This window comes from Danio aesculapii, chromosome 11, assembly GCF_903798145.1.
Source record: "Danio aesculapii chromosome 11, fDanAes4.1, whole genome shotgun sequence".
In the NCBI taxonomy this organism is placed as follows: domain Eukaryota; kingdom Metazoa; phylum Chordata; class Actinopteri; order Cypriniformes; family Danionidae; genus Danio; species Danio aesculapii.
The window spans coordinates 7,041,291-7,062,529 of record NC_079445.1 but is presented as its reverse complement, the minus strand read 5'-3'; the positions used below and the strand labels follow the sequence as shown (position 1 = coordinate 7,062,529).

The 21,239-nt window shown below is 35.4% G+C and overlaps 1 protein-coding gene across 1 annotated transcript in view; it reads right to left on the bottom strand.

Moving 5' to 3' along the window:
• mcf2l2 (MCF.2 cell line derived transforming sequence-like 2) overlaps positions 1 to 21,239 on the bottom strand; it is a 230,484-nt gene that overhangs the window by 40,748 nt on the left and 168,497 nt on the right. The window contains 4 exon segments of the mRNA XM_056468129.1: positions 5,254 to 5,351; positions 11,813 to 11,867; positions 12,278 to 12,356; positions 12,545 to 12,637. Coding sequence (XP_056324104.1) covers positions 5,254 to 5,351; positions 11,813 to 11,867; positions 12,278 to 12,356; positions 12,545 to 12,637 — 325 coding nt within the window.

The following is a 21,239-nucleotide window of genomic DNA, read 5'->3' as shown; positions in this document are numbered from 1 at the left end:
ATGTGAATGACGTTATAAAGTACACTGTTCCCTTTGAAGATTTATGCGATGTGTCCTCAGAAGTTTGTTTTCCATATAAGGAAAGGGTGCAAGACTGAACTTTGTACACTTTATATTGAGAATTCAATATAAAGTCCTCAGTCCTCATAAAATCCTCATTCAGAATGTCTGCAGCCACACATCCGTTTTCAGATGTCTCCATTTTCCCCTATCCACACTGGATGAGAGAGCAGCACCATTTTAAAGTGAAAACGGCACCTTCAGGGTTTCTAAAACGTTCCATTTTTCGGGTCTTGAAAACTCTGGGGTAGTGTGGACGGAAGATGTAACCTTAGCAAAACTTATGCGTTTTAAAACAAAAACGTACTATTGTAAATAGGGCCTAAGAGCTATGTTGTCGGGCGCTAAAGCCCCTGTTATGGTGATTAAGGCAAAATGGTCTAAGGTGACAGGTCAGACTAAGTGCAGTTCAAAAATCCTTTATGAGAGCAACAACATCAAGGACAGTGATATTGCCTGGTATGGCCCAGTTGGGGCCCCACCCTAAAGCCAGACGTGGGACAATCCTCAATACAATGTGGGGGATCGGTAAGGGGCCGGTGCATTGTGGAACGGGCGGTGGTTGAATCCGATCGTCGGTTCTATTTATATCTATATTATTATTGTGTCATTTGTATTGTCATTTATACTATCATCACCATTATTGTTGCTATTCTAACTACTAAGTTTACCAATATATTAACATTATTATGGACCAACTAACTTATTGTCCACCAATGACTGGCTTTGTTCTATTATTTTGTTTTGTTTATATCTATATTATTTTAGAATAGACCATTAGACCATAATATAGACCTACAGACCATTTTGAGGGATGTAAACAAAAACAATGGTCCCAACGTATCCTGTTTTACATTTTTAATTTATATAGCTTCTGAAAATCTAAAAAGAGCCACATATTGATAAATAATGTTATGATAGCCGTTTTAACATTAAGTTACGATTGAATTGTCTCTTGAAGCAGTCATGAAATTTTAACAAGCAGGAAATGTTCAAAGGCCAATAACATGACGACATTGAAATGGTCTATATTGATATGCTTTCACGGTTATGCATGTTGTGTATTTTTTATGTTAACTTGTTTGAGCTGTGCATCCTGTTACCTTAACACACCAACGCCACACATATTCACACTCCTGGCTATATCTGACAGTCTTTTACGTTCTTTTTCTGTAATTTGGTTTTCTCTTTTACATTTGTATTTGATTTCATGTCATGTAATTTGTGTATCTCTAATATTTCTGTCACCACTTTGTAACATAATTGACATGAACCACCCAGACATCATTTTTATCACCTAAAAATGTCATAAATAGCAAGTCTGTTAAATATTAAAGACCAAAAGTTGTCTGAACGACTTTTTTTAAATATGCAAATATGCAGAAAACACCCATGGCTCAAAAACTGCCATAAAATGTTAATTAACAGTTAATTCTGTTTTTTACAAGGTATCTATTAGAAAAATCCTCCTCAAAAATGTCAGGGGAATACATTGTTTTTTTCTTGAGTTTAAAGTATTTAAACTTTTATGTTGACCTGCTTTGCACACAATTCATATTCTTAAGAAAATCTCAACGCTCTACGATGACAAGCCACCAGAGATTTCCACGTTACTTTCAAAAGTGGCTCATATTCGAGAAAAAATAGGCTTAAGCATTCTCAGAGATGACTGACAGAGAGGGATGACGGTGAATATTAAGAGGGGGACCAATAGGCAGACATCGGGATGAGATGATGGATGAGTCCACACAGAGACGAGGCACGATGATGCTGTGCCGTTACCTGCGGGCAGAGATCTGCGGTTTGACAGGCCCTGTAAGGTGAAACGCTTTCTAGGAAGAGCCGCTCGCTCTGAGCCGAGGCTGGATGAAGCGTCAGCTACAAGAGGAGAGGAGGAAAGCACTGCTGTTAAAGCAGCATGAGGAAGACGTAAATGGGAAAAGAGACTAAATAGGATTGTCATAAAAAAAAAAAAAAAGTGTGTGTGATGGATTGGATCAAATATAATATAGTTTTAGTTGTATTAATTCTTTCAGACGATGTGAGATGTTGAGTCGGTTGTTACGTTTACAGCTATGAGTTGAACTTTAAATGATTCTAGTTTTATTTAAATATTGCAAGTGCTGCTTAATTTTTTTTTTACATATTTTTAAACATAAAAGCTTTAATAACTAATTTCTAATAACTCTTATTTTGTCTTTGCCAAGATGACAGTACATCATTCTATTCTAATTATATTCTATTGCGATATGCTACAATTTAGTGCAGTGGCCTTAGTGCAGTGAACTGAAAAAAAATATACATACTATTTATAAAGTGGGCGAAATAATTATTCAACACATCGCCGTTTTTCTCAGAAAACATATTTGTGAGGGTGCTGTTGACTTGAAATTTTCACCAGACGTTGGTAACAACCAAAGAAATCCATAAATGCAAAGAAAACAATATTAATCTGTTTACAAATTAAGTAATGTCTATTAAAATGAAATGACACAGGGGAAAAAGCATTGAACACATAAAGAAAGGAAGGTGTAGAACGACAGTGAAAGCCCAGACAGCAGCTAAATTGTCTCAGAAGTTATTCAGCAACCCTCTGCCCTTTCTCGGTGTAAATGAATATCAGCTGCTTCAGTCCAAAATCTAAATTAGCAGGAGGATGAAGATGAAACCAGGGTGGACATTACAGCAAGACAATGATCCAAAAACAGCCAAGGAAACTCTCAAATGGTTTCAGAAAAAAGAAAATCAAGCTGTAGAATGGCCCAGCCAATCACCTGACTTGAATCCGATATAAAATACAAAATAAAGGTCAGATTTAATAGACGAGACACACAGAACCATGAAGATTTTTACACACTGTGGAAGTCTGTGAAAAACTCACACCTGAGCAATGCATGTGACTTCATTCTCCATATGAGAGGCGTCTTTAAGCTGCCATCACCAAAAAAAGCCTTTAATATAAAGTATTAAATACATCTCAGTAGTACTTTCTCATTGTGTCCTTTCATTGTTATTACACATAACAATTTATTCAGATTGTTTTTTTTTTGTTTGGTTTGTTATATTTTTATGTTTGCATTGTTTGGGTTTTTACCAAAATCTGGTTCAATTCCATGTCAACAGCTCCTTTAGAATCCTCCCCCCACACCCCCCAACCCTCCCTCAAAAAAAAAAAAAAAAAAAAAAAAAAACATGACGTGTTGAATAATCCCCCCCTTATATGTATATATATTTATATATATATATATATATATATATATATATATATATATATATATATATATATGTATGTATGTATGTGTATGTATGTATGTATGTATGTATGTATGTATGTATGTATGTATGTATGTATGTATGTATGTATATATATATATATATATATATATATATATATATATATATATATATATATATATATATATATATATATATATATATATATATACTATAAGTTGTCAACTGTTTTAAAACCAACTTTTATAACACTCATGCTAAAAGAAATAAGACTTTCTTCAAATAAAAACAAAACATTATAGGAAATACTGTGAAAATGTCCTTGCTCAGTTACACATCACTTGGAGAATATTTATTTAAAAAATAAAATAAAATAAATAAATATTAATGTTGCCTTCAACTGTAGATTTGCATTAGACCTGCTTAAAATATATGATTTAGTACACAAAGATGCATCAAAATATAAATATGATTTATAGAGTACATAGTAGGAAAAAGCTCTTGGAGGTTTGATTAAAAACTAAATCTCTTGATGTCGGTCATAGAGGAAATACAAAGTAATTGATGCTGAACATAAAATGATAATTCATTTCTGAAATATCATGTGAGACTGAAGACTTATTACGAAGAGTTAGAGTACTTATGTATGAGTAGAGTATTGTCTGTTGATAATTGCACTTTCCAAAATAATAAATAACATTTTAAAATATATTAAAATAATAAAGCGCTAATTTAATATTGCGACAATAATTCACAACATTACTGTTTTACTCTACTATTTTGGATGAAATAAAAGCACAAGATACATTTTTTTTTCCAAAAAGCATATTAAAAGTCCACAAACTTTTCAACTGCAGTGTAACCAATCGATGTTTTGAATTTTCTGAAGAATTTTCTGAAGCTGGAATATAATATAATGTAAATATATTATAAATATAATATAATGAATATAATGTGTACTTTGTGTCTACATCATAAACCATCATATACAACAAACAGCTTTTAAGTATACATTGTTTAAATAATAATAACATATTTAGAATTAAGCGTAAATCATTTCATTTGCGTCATCAAATTGAACAATATAACATGTTATATAAATTGTATTGTATTATGCAGCACTTAAAAAGTATGAAAAAGTAACAAAAACAGTGTCAAACAATTAATTGCGAATAACTAATCTAAAATAAAAGCTTGTATGCATATATAATTGAATATTCACAATATGTATACACAGTGAGTACACACACATGTACATACAAACCTTTCTTTTGTATGTGATTAATCGCAATTAATCGTTTGACAGCACTAGTTACTAATTATAATGAATGTTTGTTGTGTGTTAAACTCTCAGTCATCTGTAGTCTGGGTTTATCAGAGGCGCAGAGACAACTTGTGTTCTCACAGGAATTAAACATCTGCCACAACCATTACTCATCCGAGATCTGCAACCAGACACCAGTCAGAAAACAACTGAGTGCTATTTACCCCAAACCACCTCTTCACTTGAACCAAACACCAACATATGGAAACATACAGTACGCACTTGAGAAAGAAGTAGAAATGTTAGCTTAAAAATACTATGCAGATCAGACCAAACCAACACAGCAGAAGTCTCGTTGCAATCATGCTGATGTTACAGTAGGCGAGAGTTGTCAAAACACCATGCCCAGGGGAAATGAAGTTTTGAAGTGTTTACCGGCAACTAATTACCTGCTGGCAGTTTCACAACCACTACGGCAGAGATAATGGTATAATTAAGGGAAATGCACAACATGGTTAAAAAGTAAGTAGGAGAGAGATGACAGACAACAGTTTTTTGATAGGCTTCACTTATGACTGCAAATCCGGAGTGCTTGTTGACCACAGCTCTGAAGAATGATTAGTCCTGATTGGCTGGATGGTTAGAGAAACGGAAGCTTGTGACTGTTTGAGTAAGAGATTTATTAGGGCTCTCACCTCGTTTCTGACGCATATTTGGGCCTGAGTCGCTCCGTCTGTAGCCTGTTTCAGGACTGGAAGAGTCGGACTGTCTGAGAGCCGTTTTACGCATATTTCTGTCAATGAAAGAAAAGCCAATGGTGAAAAATAGATACAAATGTCATAAAAATAGGAATTCGTACTATGAACGTGTATCTCGAGCAGGAAATCAACATATTAATATTATTTCTACAAATGCAACACACAAGACTGGAGAAGTGATGCTGAAAATTCAACTTTAAAGTTCAAGAATAAACTATATTTTACATATAGTTATACTACGTTATTTAGTTACAGTTTTTCTTAGTTGTTTACACACAATTACTTGTACTTCAGACACAATGACTACAACATGTGTGGTTTATTTATACTCGAGAGGATCACGTGCTTATGATCAACACGGCTGGCACCTCATTAGCTCCGTAATCTGCCCTATTAGATGATTACGGAAGCATTATAAATAACTAGAGTTTTTCACTCCAGTTATCTTCGTCTCGAAGTTTTCCCCCCTTCCACCCCTACTTCCCACCCTATTTTCCGATAGGGCGACACGGTGGCTCAGTGGCTAGCACTGTTGTCTCACAGCTAGAACACCGCTGGTCCAACTTCCTATCGGGCCAGTTGGCGTTTTCTGTGCAGAGTTTCCACGTTCTCCCCGTGTTCGTGTGGGTTTCCCCAGGGTTCGCTGGTTTCCTCCCACCGTCCAAAAACATACACCATAGCCGATCGACTAAACCAAATTATCACCCAAGACAACCTTAGTTTACACTTCTCACACGGCGACAGCAGGGGAGTTCTCGAGGCCTACCTGAGCTCGACCCCCTCTCGCCCTTCTAACGGGAGGGATCCCCAGGCTCGAGGATATTACGAGCTCAGGGCTCTCTCCCGGGACAGCATGCCAATTACGCTTTATTGATTATCATCAGTAACGGATGCACCAACCCCCTGAACCAATTCTGCTAAACTACAAGCACAATTCATGGTTCACACTCAAATTTCAGGTTTATAACCCACTTTTTTCAAAACACTACACACAATTCTCTGCATCTGGCAGAATTTTCACGCAGAAAATTTTTTGTTTTCACAAGGAACACACTGTCATTCTAAATTGTAAAGCCAGTTGCCCTACTTTGCATACTAACTCATCACAAAGGTGTGATTTAGAAATCAGAGGTCATCTGGTTCATAACTGGTTTACTGCCCACCCACGTTTTTATAGTTGTATATATTTACATTTACATTTACATTTAGTCATTTAGCAGACGCTTTTATCCAAAGCGACTTACAAATGAGGACAAGGAAGCAATTTACACAACTATAAGAGCAGCAGTGAACAAGCGCTATAGACAAGTTTCAGGTGTGTAAAAGTCTAAGAAGCAAAACATTAGTAGAATTTTTTTTTTTTTTTTTTTTTTTTTTTTTTTTTGAGAGAGAGAGAGAGAGAGAGAAAGAGGGCTCAGTTAGTGGTATAGCCAGAGAGGCAATTGCAGATTAGGAGGGAAAGTGGAGACTAAACAGTTGCGTTTTTAGTCGTTTCTTGAAGACAGCAAGTGACTCGGCTGTTCTGATGTAGTTAGGGAGTTCATTCCACCAACTGGGCAGATTGAATGTGAGAGTTCGGGAAAGTGATTTCTTCCCTCTTTGGGATGGAACAACGAGGCGACGTTCATTCACAGAACGCAAGTTTCTGGAGGGCACATATATCTGCAGAAGTGAGAGCAGATACGAAGGAGCACAGCTAGAGGTCACTTTGTAAGCAAACATCAGAGCTTTGAATTTGATGCGGGCAGCAACTGGCAGCCAGTGCAAACGGGTGAGTAGCGGAGTGACATGTGCTCTTTTGGGTTCATCAAAGACCACTCGTGCTGCTGCGTTCTGAAGCAGCTGAAGAGGTTTGATAGAACTAGCTGGTAGCCCGGCTAGCAGAGAGTTGCAATAGTCCAGTTTGGAGAGGACAAGAGCTTGAACAATGAGTTGAGCTGTATGTTAAGATAGGAAGGGTCGGACCTTTCTGATGTTGTAGAGTGCGAATCTGCAAGATCGAGCAGTTCTAGAAATGTGGTCAGAGAAGTTCAGTTGGTCATCAATCGTAACTCCAAGGCTTTTTACCATTTTGGATGCAGTGATGGTTGCTCCATCCATCTGGATTGAAAAGTTATAGTGAAGATTCGGGTTGGCAGAAACTTCAAGCATTTCCGTTTTCATGAGGTTAAGCTGGAAATGATGATACATATATACATACATATACAAACATATATATATATATATATATATATACATATATATATATATATATATATATATATATATATATATATATATATATATATATATATATATATATATATATATATATATATATATATACACATATATATACATATATAAATATATACATACATATATAAATATATACATATATATACATTTTTTTTTTACTACTATTATTTTTTATTAGAATAATAATCTTTTTTGGGCGTTGCAGTGGCACAGTGGGCAGTGCTGTCACATAACAGCAAGAAGGTCGTTAGTTCAAGCCTTCTCCCGTGTGTTCAATGGATCAATGTTCTCCCGTTTTCGTGTGAGTTTCCTCCGGGTGCTCTGAATTCCCCCACAAGTTCAAAGACATGCAGTACAGGTGAATTGATTAAGCTAAATTGTCCGTAGTGTGTGTGTGTGTTTCCCAGTGATGGGTTGCAGCTGGAAAGGCATCCGCTGTGTAAAACATATGCTGGATAAGTTGGTGACTCATTCCGCTCTGGCGACCCCTGATTAATAAAGGGACTAAGCCGAAAAGAATGAAGGAATTAATTAATTAATGAACAATCTTCTTTTTATTCTGCCTAATATTTGAGTCTCCATTCACTAAATAATTTCTTATTCAATGTTAAAAACTGGGGATACTCTTCTAGGATGCCTGTGTGAATTCTAGAAAATTGCCTTTATTAGTGTTGTGGTAAAAAAAACAATCTTGGTTTAGAGACCGCTCTTTTTTTTAATCAACAAAGCAAAAACTATTTTCAAAAAATATGAGCATGACTCAAACTTGTCTTTGCTCTATTTGAGTGGTGAAAGTAAATCCCCACGAATCAACCGCAAAAACTTACAGCATAGGTTTCTGAGCAACAGAGCTATAAAGAGCAACAGAGCTACACACTTCTGCATCTATAGCTCCGAGAACACTTTTGTGCACCAAAAAAAATGTAAAAACAACTTTGTTCTTCAATTCATCTTCTTATATGCATTAAATCAGGGTGCATGTTTACTAATAAGTAACCACACAAAAGTGCACTTGTAGCTTCATATGAATACAGTTGATCTGGTATTGTCTTGGTCTTGTAGTCTCCAATACTGAGCTTTACATTATCTGGGTAAAACGGATTCATAAATTTCTATAAAACACTTTTAAGATAAGGGTGAGAGTCATCTGTTGGAATCTTGGCACATTTTTTTTTTTTCAGATTTTGCCATCCACACAATAAAATTTTATAGTTAGGTCACTAAAAATATATAGTTAGGTCCATAAATATTTGGACATTGACAAAATTCTAACATTTTTGGCTCTTTACACCAACACAATGGATTTAAAATGAAACAAACAAGATCTCCTTTAACTGCAGACTGTCAGCTTTAATTTGAGGGTATTTACATACAAATCAGCTGAATGCTGTAGGAATTACAACAGTTTACATATGTGCCTCCCACTTGTTAAGGGTCCAAAAGTAATTGGACAGAATAATAATCATGAATTAAACTTTCCCTTTTTAATACTTTGTTGCAAATCCTTTGCAGTCAATTACAGCCTGAAGTCTGGAACGCATAGGCATCCCCAGTTTCATTCCTGGTGGTGCTCTGCCAGGCCTCTACAGTCTTCAGTTCCTGCTTGTTCTTGGGGTATTTTCCCTTCAGTTTTGTCTTCAGCAAGTGAAATGCATGCTCAATTGGGTTCAGATCAGGTGATTGACTTGGCCATTGAATAACATTCCACTTCTTTACCTTTGGTTGCTTTTGCAGTTCATTTTGGCTCATTCTCCATCTGCACTGTGAAGCACCGTCCAATGAGCTCTGAAGTATTTGGCTTCATATAAGCAGATAATATTGCCTGAAACACTTAAGAATTCATCCTGCTGCTTTTGTCAGCAGTCACATCATCAACAAATACAAGAGAACCAGTTCCATTAACAGTCATACATGCCCATGCCATGCCCTTACTACCACCATGCTTCACTGCTTAAGATCATGAGCAGTTGCTTTCCTTCTCCATACTCTTCTCCTTCCATCATTCTGGTACAAGTTGATCTTGATCTCATCTGTCCATAGGATGTTGTTCCAGCACTGTAAAGGCTTTTTTAGAACTCTAATCTGACCTTCCTGTTTTTGAGGCTCACCACAGGTTTACATCTTGTGGTGAACCCTCTGTATTCACTCTGGTGAAGTCTTCTCTTGATTGTTGACTTTGACACACATACTGTACACCTACCTCCTGGAGAGTGTTCTTGAACTGTTGTATGGTTTCTTCACCAAGGAAAGAATTCTTTGGTCATCCACCACAAAAATTCTGTGGTCTTCCGGGTCTTTTGGTGTTGCTGAGCTTGCTGGTGCGTTCTTTATTTTTTAAGAATGTTCCAAACAGTTGTTTTGGCCACGCCTGATGTTTTTGCTATCTCTTTGATGGGTTTGTTTTTAATGTACTGTTGCATGGTTTGATTGACAATAAAGTTGACTTGACTTGACTTGTTTTGCTTTTTTCAGCCTAATGATGGCTTGCTTGACTGATAATGACAGCTCTTTGGATCTCATCTTGATAGTTGACAATAACAGATTCCATATGCAAAAGTACACTTGAAATGAACTCCCTTTTGTCTGCTCATTGTAATTGGGATAATGAGGGAATAGCACACCTGGCCATGGAACAGCTTAGAAGCCAATCGTACAATTACTTTTGGACCCTTAACAAGTGGGAGGCACATGCGCAAACTGTTGTAATTCCTACAGCGTTCACCTGATTTGGATGTAAATAGCAAATTAAAGATGACAGTCTGCAGTTAAAGCACATCTTGTTTGTTTAATTTCAAATCCATTGCGTTGGTGTATACAGCCAAAAATGTCGTTCATCTTCGAAACACATATTAAAAGATTTTGGATGACATCTGAGTGCTACATCATCCTCCATAGGCAGCAACAGTGAGACGACCAAAATTCAGAAAAGGAACCAGAAACATTGGCAAAACATTCCCTGTGACTTCAGTGGTCTAATTGATAATTTGTTTACCTATGTCTTCTGCATCAGATCATGGTGTGCTCACAGCAGTCAAAATAATAAATTACAAACAATATCAATGCAAACTCGCAAATAGAGACAAATTATTACTCCATGGTACAAATGATGAAGAATGTATGAAGTTTTCCGTGAAGTTGATTTAGTTGATCTAAAACTAAAAAAAAATGATTGAAGAGAAAAACATCCCATGAGTAAACTAGAGCAAGTGACACGAAGCACCGCATTTGTTGTGCGACCCTAGTATAATCTTAATACGTTGTACTGCCCATAGTAAACACGTACCCTGACCTGACAAGAAAGAGTAAACAAAGGCACAAAAAGTTGCTTTAGATGCACAAAATTGTTCTTGGAGCTTCGTATGATTACAGTTGAAGCACTGAAATGTTCTGAAATGTACAGAATGTTTTGTTATTAGCTACATTTCCATCCACCTATTTTTATGCGCATTTTGGAGATGGAAACGAAAAGATGCACATACATTTTGAAAATGCGCATTAAAAACATGCATATAACCAAGTAGGATAAACATTTTTATTCGATAAGAAAAGATGCGCATAAACTACAATGGAAACACTTTTACCAAACAAATGCCAGTATGTGCATTAAAAAAGGTCATGTGATTTTGTTAGAAGAGATCATGTGATGATAAAAATATATGCGAATGGATAAACCAGCAGGCTGAGCACACTGTAGAACATCTGAAATGTTGATTTTGTCATTCTAAAATGCCTTAATCATTTCAGTATTAGTGTTATTATTATTATTAATGACCTCCAGAATCAAGAGTGTCTGTGCTCCGCATCTGACACCTTCAAACACCGCTGCCAGTTCACTGCGTGTCAGGATTGCCTTCTAAGGTGCAAGTCATTTATTAAATTAGGAAAAGATTTACGCAGCTTCTCCTACCTCTGCAAATTTCGTTTTTACTGTTGATATTTGGCGCCAGATAATCAGGAAGTGACGCTTTTGTTCGCTTTGACTACTTCATTCGCATGTTTTTTATACGATAATCCAGTTTTGCGCATAAAGTTAATTCGCATTTTTGGATGGAAACATAGCTAATGTCTTTGGTTCCACTTTATCTTGACAATGCATATCTCAGGACTGTTGCTGTATATGGAGAGCTCACCAATTTCATTCAAAATACTTATGATACAAAAATATGTATTCTGAAGATGAACAAACTTTGAACGAACTTTTCAACGTCATTTTTGGGTGAACTAACCCTTTAACTATGCATGATTGCAAAAAAGGTACCTCATGGGGGCATGGTAGATGTTCTCTGTAATCTTCTGATGGAGCTGACTGGCTTCTGTGCCACAAGAGAGAGAGAGAGAGAACAAGAGAGAGAGAGGGGTCATACAGAGGATAGTCAATGTTGATATACTATATACAGAATAAAGCATGACCACAAAAAAACCTTCAGGATTTGTTTGGTCTTTGATGATAATTTCAATACCAATGAACCTTTAAACCATGAAATCTTCAGAAACATCTTAGCCTTATAAACAGACATCAGATATCAGACTTGCAGCAAAGCCCAAATTCTTTGGCTGTTTCTAAGCACTGAGATGAAACGTGTAAGGTATTGAAGGGTGAAGGTTTGTTTAAGGATGTCATTTTGAGTTTACAATTAATGTTGGCCTTAAATGGCTGCTTTAGTTCAAGTTTAGTTCATCCTGAGACTGATGGGGAGTGTTAGGGAGGTTTGCAAAGAAATACCTCGGCAGGCTTCCAGCTGGCTTGTTAAGACTTTGCGGATTTCTGATACCCATGTGTTCTTCACATCCATGGACGGGGCCTGACAGAGAAGGCATGAACAGACATATGCTGGGATAATGGAAAATCCATCATCCTGTTATGGGACAACAGTTCCCTCTCATGGATAACAGATGGAATAACATGATAAAAGATGCTCAGAGGGCATTTATGAGTTAAACTTATTTATTTATTATCATTATTATTCGGTAATAATAAAAAAAAGCAAACCTGAATGATGTAAACTTCTTCTCTGCCGTTGTACCAGATTTCAAACTTCTTGATGTCTCCCTTCACATTTTCTGTGATTCCCACTGAGCCCATCTGGGGGGAAAGCACACAATTATCCGTTTCTCACCTGTACAAGTGTAATATGTTTTAGTATGATTGTTTTGAAAACACATCCAATTTATTTTCATAATTTTTGCAGGATTGATCTGGATTTGATTGGTCATTTTTATAACAGCGGCTTTCAATCAATAGGTAGCAACTCAAACATGGACAGAAAGAAATAGAAGAATACAGTTATTAAATTCTTCACTTCATTTATTAGTTATTAGAAATCTATTAGAAATGAATGACAGTACATTAGGGTAAATTATAAATATTTAAAATTATTATTGTTTAGTATTTTAGGGCTCCATTATGATCTTTATGTCCGTGTACCATCCGATCATTTGATTATTCCTTTTATTCTGGGAAACGAAACACCAGAAAAACAGTCAATATTTAGTTTTTCTGTTTATTCTGTAGGCACAAAACAAAACAAAAGCTCATCTGTTATCCAGTTTTTAACTCAAAACGGAGAACTAAAACAAACACAAGACAAAAATGAAATAACGAGACATTTATTTGTTGGATCAAAAAACAAACACCAAAAAACCCCGAGATTTCAACGTGTGGGCGTGCACAAGCCCCTTTTTCTGCCGATTGGTCAATAGCTATGAGGCGCTGTGTAGGATTTAAATCAAACTTCGCCTATCAACTCAAACATAAAACAGGTACATATACACCTATAAACTACTTGCTTATACACCTATACTATTGGCTGTTCAAAACAATATATGAAACTTGCGTATATATAAACTTGATGCATGCATACACCCACATACATGCGCACATACATATAAACTCGCTACATGCAAACACACCTATACACACTGCCTATACATAGCCTATATAAACTCGAATTTTGCATAAACACCCACATTAACACACGCACATACATATAAACAAGCTGCATGCAAACACAACTATACTCGCATATAGCCTACATATAAACTTGATCTTTGCGTATGCACCTAAAAACTCTCACATATCAATAAACTCAATGCGTGTAAACACCTAAACAACACTCGCGCAAACTTACAAAATATAATTCACAAACACATATAATTTATTACAAATCAGGTTATTGCAAAGCTTATGAAATAGAAATAATGGGATTAATAGAGGTATTACATTTGTTAAATAATGAAAATATATTATATAAAACTGTATAAAATATTATATAAATACACTTTATAAAGTATGTAAGAAAGATAGTCACATTTTATGTTAAACCTTTTAGTTTATTACATCCACAAATATAAATTTTCCCTTTATATTCAAGTTTCATATACTTTATACATCCAATAGCATCGCAATATATATAAAGTTGTGTTTGCATGCAGCTTGTTTATATGTATGTGCGTGTGTTAATGTGGGTGTTTATGTAAAATTCGAGTTTATATAGGCTATGTAAATGCAGTGTGTATAAGTGAGTTTGCATGTAGCGAGTTTATATGTATGTGCGCGTGTATGTGGGTGTATGCATGCATCAAGTTTATGTATATACGCAAGTTTCATTTATTGTTTTGAACATCCAATAGCATAGGTGTATATGCAAGTAATTTATAGGAGTATATGTACCTGTTTTAGGTTTGAGTTGATAGGCGAAGTTTGATTTAAATCCTACACAGCGCCTCATAGCTATTGACCAATCGGCAGAAAAAGGGGCGTCTCAGTCTCGTGCACGCCCACACGTTGAAATCTCGTTTTTTTGGTGTTTGTTTTTTGATCAAACGAATAAATGCCTCATTATTTCGTTTTTGTTTGCTGTTTGTTTTAATTCTCCGTTTTGAGTTAAAAACAGGATAACAGATGGGCTTTTGTTTATTGTGTGCCTACAGAATAAACAGTAAAACGAAATATTGATTATTTTTTCTGGTGTTTCGGTTTCCAGAATAAATAGAATAATCGATGGGACGGATGATACATGGACCAATCTAAGCTTGTGACATCCCCCTCAAAATAATAGTCCCCTGCGGATCAGTTTACATATTCTATCATTTGATCAGTTAGCAGGCTTACATTCATTGCGTATGCATAAATTAAATAAAAATGTAAATTATCAGTATTATTACACATTTGTCATTAAAATAAGGTCATAGTTTGCAAAACTTCTTGCTGTTATGCACCTGATGCTGAGCAAAGATAACCAATTATGAGCAGCACCTGGTTTGCATGATTGTTTTAATAGTTAATAGTTGTTAGTAAGACCAGAATAAGCACATATCAGGCCCTGGGGATGTAACAAAGGGTACCATTTGTTTTTATTTTATTTACTTTTATTTCAATTATATAGATTATTATTTTGTGGGTGACGTCACGAGCTCAGATTTGGCTGACAAATCAGAGGAAAAAGGGTGTTTCAGCACCGCCTACATATGTATAATAAATTTTAAAGTTGTGTATCCGTTTTCCTACCCTAAACCAAAAAATGAAAATTATGCTACTTGATACCACAAACTGGCATTTCTAATTTTTTCTGTATTATATTAATTATAAACCCAAAGGTTTTATGTTTGTCAGTTTTTTTTGTGCTTAGTTTTTATCTATTTATTTTTAATCAGTTAATTTTCCATGTGGCCTATTAAATCATAATCAAATCAGTCACAAAAAGTTTCACAGAAATCTGAATACTTCTGCATGAATAAAATAGTGGTTCCTGATTTGTTATGATTTCTTTGTCATATCTCATACTTAATACTTCTTGTTTCTGTGCTCATTTCCTGACTTTGCTCATGTCCTTTCTGAGTAAGTTTTACATTTAAATTAGAACGTCCTTCAAGAGCATTAAAAAGCACAATCCAAGTACTTTTACATGAACAAAAAAAAAGTAGCATGAATAAAATTCAGAAGTACTGCATCTGCATCTTTTAGGGTCCTTTCCCTATAGCCTATTAAATCATAAGTCAAAGAAAATGTCACAGAATACGGCTTACTTTATCAGAAATAAAATAGGAGTTTGTCAATTTGCTATGATTATTATTTTTAACTCTCATACCTGCTTTTCTTGTTTCTGTGCTCATGTATGTTTTACATTTAAAATAAAACTTAATTTACAACCATTAAAAAACACACTGTAAATATCGTTGTACAAAAATCGGTAGCATAAATAAATGACCATATTAGTTTGCAATCATAAATTCTATAAGTTATGTGTCCAATTAATGCACACTTCAGAATATCAGTGTAGGAATTAGGTTATCTTAAGTAAATCTTCCCTACTGTTTTTCAGATACTATTGTCATGGGGTCCGTTCTTTGTATATATATATATATATATATATATATATATATATATATATATATATATATATATATATATATATATATATATATATATATATATATATACATACATACATACATACATACATACATACATACATACATACATACATACATATACACACACACACACACACACACATATCCATACATACATATATATCTAATAATAATCTAATAATAAAAGTACAAAAACTGTCACGGGGTGGTTTTTCTTAAGGGGTTCAAAGAGAACATTTATTAACATGGACTTTTTAAATACAGATGAGTACTATTTAAAGGTACCAACCCAGCTTCAATACAATTTGTCTATGATAATAGACATGCAAAATTTTCTACTCTTTTTTTTTTTTAAAGGAATAATAATTTATGCAGTCATGCACATTTTTACAGCTAATATGATGGTGATTTGATGCTTCGTAAAAGTTGGAGACACCTTTACTGATATCAAAATGTTTTTTGATGCAGAATTAGTTTGCAGATCGCTGGTAAACTCATGCACTTTCACCCGGACTACAATTCTGTCACTTTAAGAACTACATCTCCCGTCATGCACCTCACACACCTATTCTGGAATCACCGTTGATTACACACACACAGCTAGGAGCTGATCTGGACTGATTACATGGACCATGGACTCGGGCCCTCCAGGACCGAACTTGGACATTCCAGGTATAGACTATTGGTTATACCCTATAACATTACTAAGCGTTTCCTGTTTCTAGTCTTTCCGTGTTTGATCCTTGCCTTGTTCCCTTGTTTACATTGTCTGCCACCAGCATCGGCCATTTGCCTGTTGTCTTCGCCTTTTGGATTACCTTTATGTACTCCTTTGCTCTTGTGTTTAACCATTAACTGCCTGTGGAATCTCATAATAAACTGCACGTGGATCCTCACGTCCATTGTCCAGTATCTAGCGTTACAACTATACACTGTAAAAAATATCTGTTAATTTACAGTTTTCATATTTTGCATATTAATATTTCAAAATATTTCATATTTTGTACCATAATTGCATTATGGGACCTTGATCTCTGCTCTGCTGACTTTTAATGTTGAAAATTCAATTCTACGGTTTAACAAAGTGACTTTTCTTCACATTTTAGTAGTTCAAAAATCATATAACATAATAAATAATATATATGGGGAGAGAAATGAGTCTGTAAAATAACAGAAAATGTACTGTCAGCTTATTACAAGATTTTTTGTAGTATAATATACAACACAGACAATATGTGACTTTAAACTGAGATGTTAACAAGTCACTTTTTCAAAGGTTAAAGGTTGTTGGAAGAAAGATCAAGGTCCCACAATGCAATTCAAAAGCAGAAATAAATGCAAAACAGTGTCTCACAAAACAAAAAACACTGAATCACAAAATACAGAAACAGTAAATGAACAGATATTTTAGTGTACAACTGTTAAAAAGATTTTCTGGTAAACACAATAGACAATATTCTGAAGAAAGCTGTGACCTCTGACATACACTGACACTACTATGGAAGTCAATGGTTACGATTTTCTACCAAACGTCTTCTTTTGGTCATAAAGGTTTGGAACTAGTTGAGGGTGAGTAAACAGTGAATAAACTGTCATTTTGGGGTGAACTATTCCTTAAGGTGTTTGATTTTAGAGGAAGCACCTGTTTCCCTTTTGGCTTTGCACTCACTGTTTGCTCCTACTATATGGTTACCCGTGCAGCAATTGATTAGCATCACCCTCTCTATGTTATCTTGTGTATTTAACCCCAGCGTTTTCACTTGTTCTTTGTCTGCTGTTCACCTTCATGGATGTGACATATGCACTTGTTCCTGCTCAGCTTTCCATGGGTCTGGATTATTCTCTGTTCTTGGATATGCTTTCACTTAGTTTAAAAAATGGCTGGACAATAGTTAACTATTAATATATATCGTGATCAAATTATTTCAGATAATGGTGAAATGATTTTTAAGGACATTTCCAATATTCTGATATAAATTTGTAGTTTAAGTTATAAATTATATTTTAAGTGTGACTGCATATGACGTTTAGGGTGCATCTGTACACATAGATATGCAGTCAGCCAGTGCTCAACAGTAGTTCTTCATAGCTCTGAAATCGTTCACTGGAACATTTAAAAGCAAAGTCAAGCTCATATACATCTACTCAAAGACGTCTTTCAACACTTCCATGTCTGTATGGCTCTTTCACGCTGAACTCTGAATGCAGGAGTACTCTGAATGCACGGGTAAGCTCATCAACTGTGTGTTCACTTTAGTTTGCAAAGCTACAAACAGTTATTGAAACGATTGTATTAATGGGCCCTTATTAAAGTGTGCAGCACTGTCCTTGCCTGATATGTAAGACACATTAAGTGGCCAATTACATAAATTTCTGCTGAGCACTAAGCCCAATCAGCAGTATTTAAGAATATAGCGCTGGAAATAGCAAGTGACAATGCTGAAACTATATCTCACTTTTATTTTCGTTTTTTTTATTACCTTCTTCATTAGTCTTTATTATGGCTGAAGGAGTCTATTTGTTATTTCAGTCCAAGAATAATGTGGAAGTGTGCTTGTTTTAGCACTTAAGATTCAGTTGCCTATGGGAGAAATGACTAGGAATATTTAACTGCAGAAATTGATCAAACTATTTGCTATTTGGGCCATGCCAATCGCTCGGGAGCTTGAGCAGTGAGGCCGAAATCATGTCACGTTTCCGCTGTCGGGCTAGTAGCTTGCTGCATGTCATTCAAACCCCGCCCCCAGAACGTCCCCCGAATCAAACATCAAACAACCTGCCTAGTTCAGCGAGGAATAAGGCAGGCAGGTACAGCACACCATCGGATCATCCCGAAACGATTAAAATGAAGACAAAACAAACAAACAAATGGCACGTTACTGTACAGCAGGGGTGACCAAACCCTATTCCTGGAGATCGACCTTCCTGCAGATTTCAGTTGCAGCCCATATCAAACACACCTGCCTGTAATAATCAAGTGCTGTTCAGGTCCTAATTAATTGGTTGAGGTGTGTTTGATCAGGGTTGGAGCTGAACTCTGCAGGAAGGTCGATCTCCAGGAACAGGGTTGAGCACCACTGCTGTGCAGCATTACATTATGTCTATATGCACAGACCTAAGTATTTTCATTCATTAGATTTGTTTACTCGCCGACTGACTGTTGGCATCGTGGATCGAGTGGTCTCGCCACTAACTGAGGGATGACCCAGTGCACCATCCATAATATAAAACCACAGAAATTTTACAGTAATAACTCGGTTTAAAATGTATTTTATAACATCCTTGTTTTGATAGATAAACATTCAGCCCAAATGCCCTAGAGAGACCTAAAACATATTAATTTTCCCTAGTCTATATGAAACTTAATAGGCAATTCCCCTTTATTTAAGAGAACAATTTAAAGATTTTGCATATTATTCAGTTATCTTAAGTAAAGGAAACCATTAAGTATTTCAGGACATACAGTAAGAGCAAGTAATAATAATTATGGGCTATAGCCTATATTTTGTTACGCTCAGTAGCTATCTACTAATAAAGCTCTACATTTAAAATTTTATCACGTCATATAAAAACAGAAACATTTCTTTGAGGACATAGACTGGGCTACATTTTTTACATGCAGTTTTTCTTCAATCCGTTTGTAAAGCGGCGCTACGCAGGACTGAATGACAGAAAAAGGTAGTTTCACTCACCCAAAAAAAAAGCTCTGTTTGCACGAATTGATTAATATGATCGTATCCAAATACTTTATAAATAATATTTCAAAACTCCTCTGTTGTTTATTGTTCTTTTTTTCAGATAGGCCTTTGTAAACTGAAAGTTTAAAATGGCTTGAAACGGTTTGATTTACTTGTATTGTACAGGGTGGGCCATTTATATGGATACACCTTAATAAATTTATTAGGAATTTCACAAGAAAAACAACGTAACTTTATTCTTTCATGAGTTATTTACAATCCCCCTCACATATACTAATGTGCCACAAACAGGACGTTAATATCACCAACCATTCCCATTTTATTATGGTGTATCCATATAAATGGCCCACCCTGTATACTAAATTATTATAGCTTTTGTTTGTTTTATATCAGTTTATTTATTTCAATGTGAATTTATTACATCCGATATTTGTAATTCTTTAAATGATTTCAATATAGATTAGGCTAGTTTATCTAGATATGATACTATTGTTTTGAGCCTTCAAAAGTGGACATGTAATTTGTAAAGTTTTATGTCTTTCTGTTGTATTCATATTTTGTATTATCTCTAAAATAAAGAAAGAAAGAAAGAAAGAAAGAAAGAAAGAAAGAAAGAAGAAAAGAAAGAAAGAAAGAAAGAAAGAAAGAAAGAAGAAAGAAAGAAAGAAAGAAAGAAAGAAAGAAAGAAAGAAAGAAAGAAAGAAACCCAGCCGCTCGCGGCATCAGCAGAGCTCTTTCGGCTGGTCTCTCATACACATGCATCTAAATGCGCATGTTTCATGCACAAACACACCTTTTAAACTTGACAAAAACTCTCAACAACCTATACTGTCTTTAATATGGTGTAAAGATTATTATGTGTTACTGAAACATCAAGGAGGACGCAGCACAGAAATATCAATTATAAATTAAAACTACTTTATTATTTTATGCAACAGCCTTGCATTTAAAAGATAAACATAAGGGTGATAATAAGCAAAAAGACCCCTAGCCTATAAGGCTGTGTTCACACTGCGAGGCTTAGTGCTCAAATCTGATTTTTTTCTCAGATCTGATTTGTTTGCATGGCTGTTCACACTACTCTTTCAAATGTGGCCAATATCAGATTTGCAGTGTGAACAGATCCTGTTCCTAAACTGACCCGTATGCGCAAAAGTAGCACAAAATGTCTGTATACTGTATGAAGTAAGCATGTTGTCAAATCATGCTTATGATTATTATTCTTTTCACAGACAACCGTGATGTATTTCATGAACTGTAAAGGGTTGTTCTGCTACTACTAATGTGTATTTCGACATTTGAGACCTAAAATAAGTCTCTTGTAATTGAAAACACAGATTATTTGTGATTTATGACAAGCATGTCGCATGGTGCTCTGACCACCGGTGTAGTGAACTCATAAAGGGTTAATGAGCAGCCGCAGACTGAACTTTGAAGGCGGAGTTAGTTTATCTACGTTTGCAGAGCTATTTAATTTTACTTCATTATAAACAGCAGACAAGTGCAGAAGGGGGGTTTGGGTGCTTGAGCACCTGCCTTTTTTTCCTTTGCACACGGATCCCCTATCCGCAACACCCACGATGCTCTTCAGCTTCGCGATCAACCGTGCCTCAA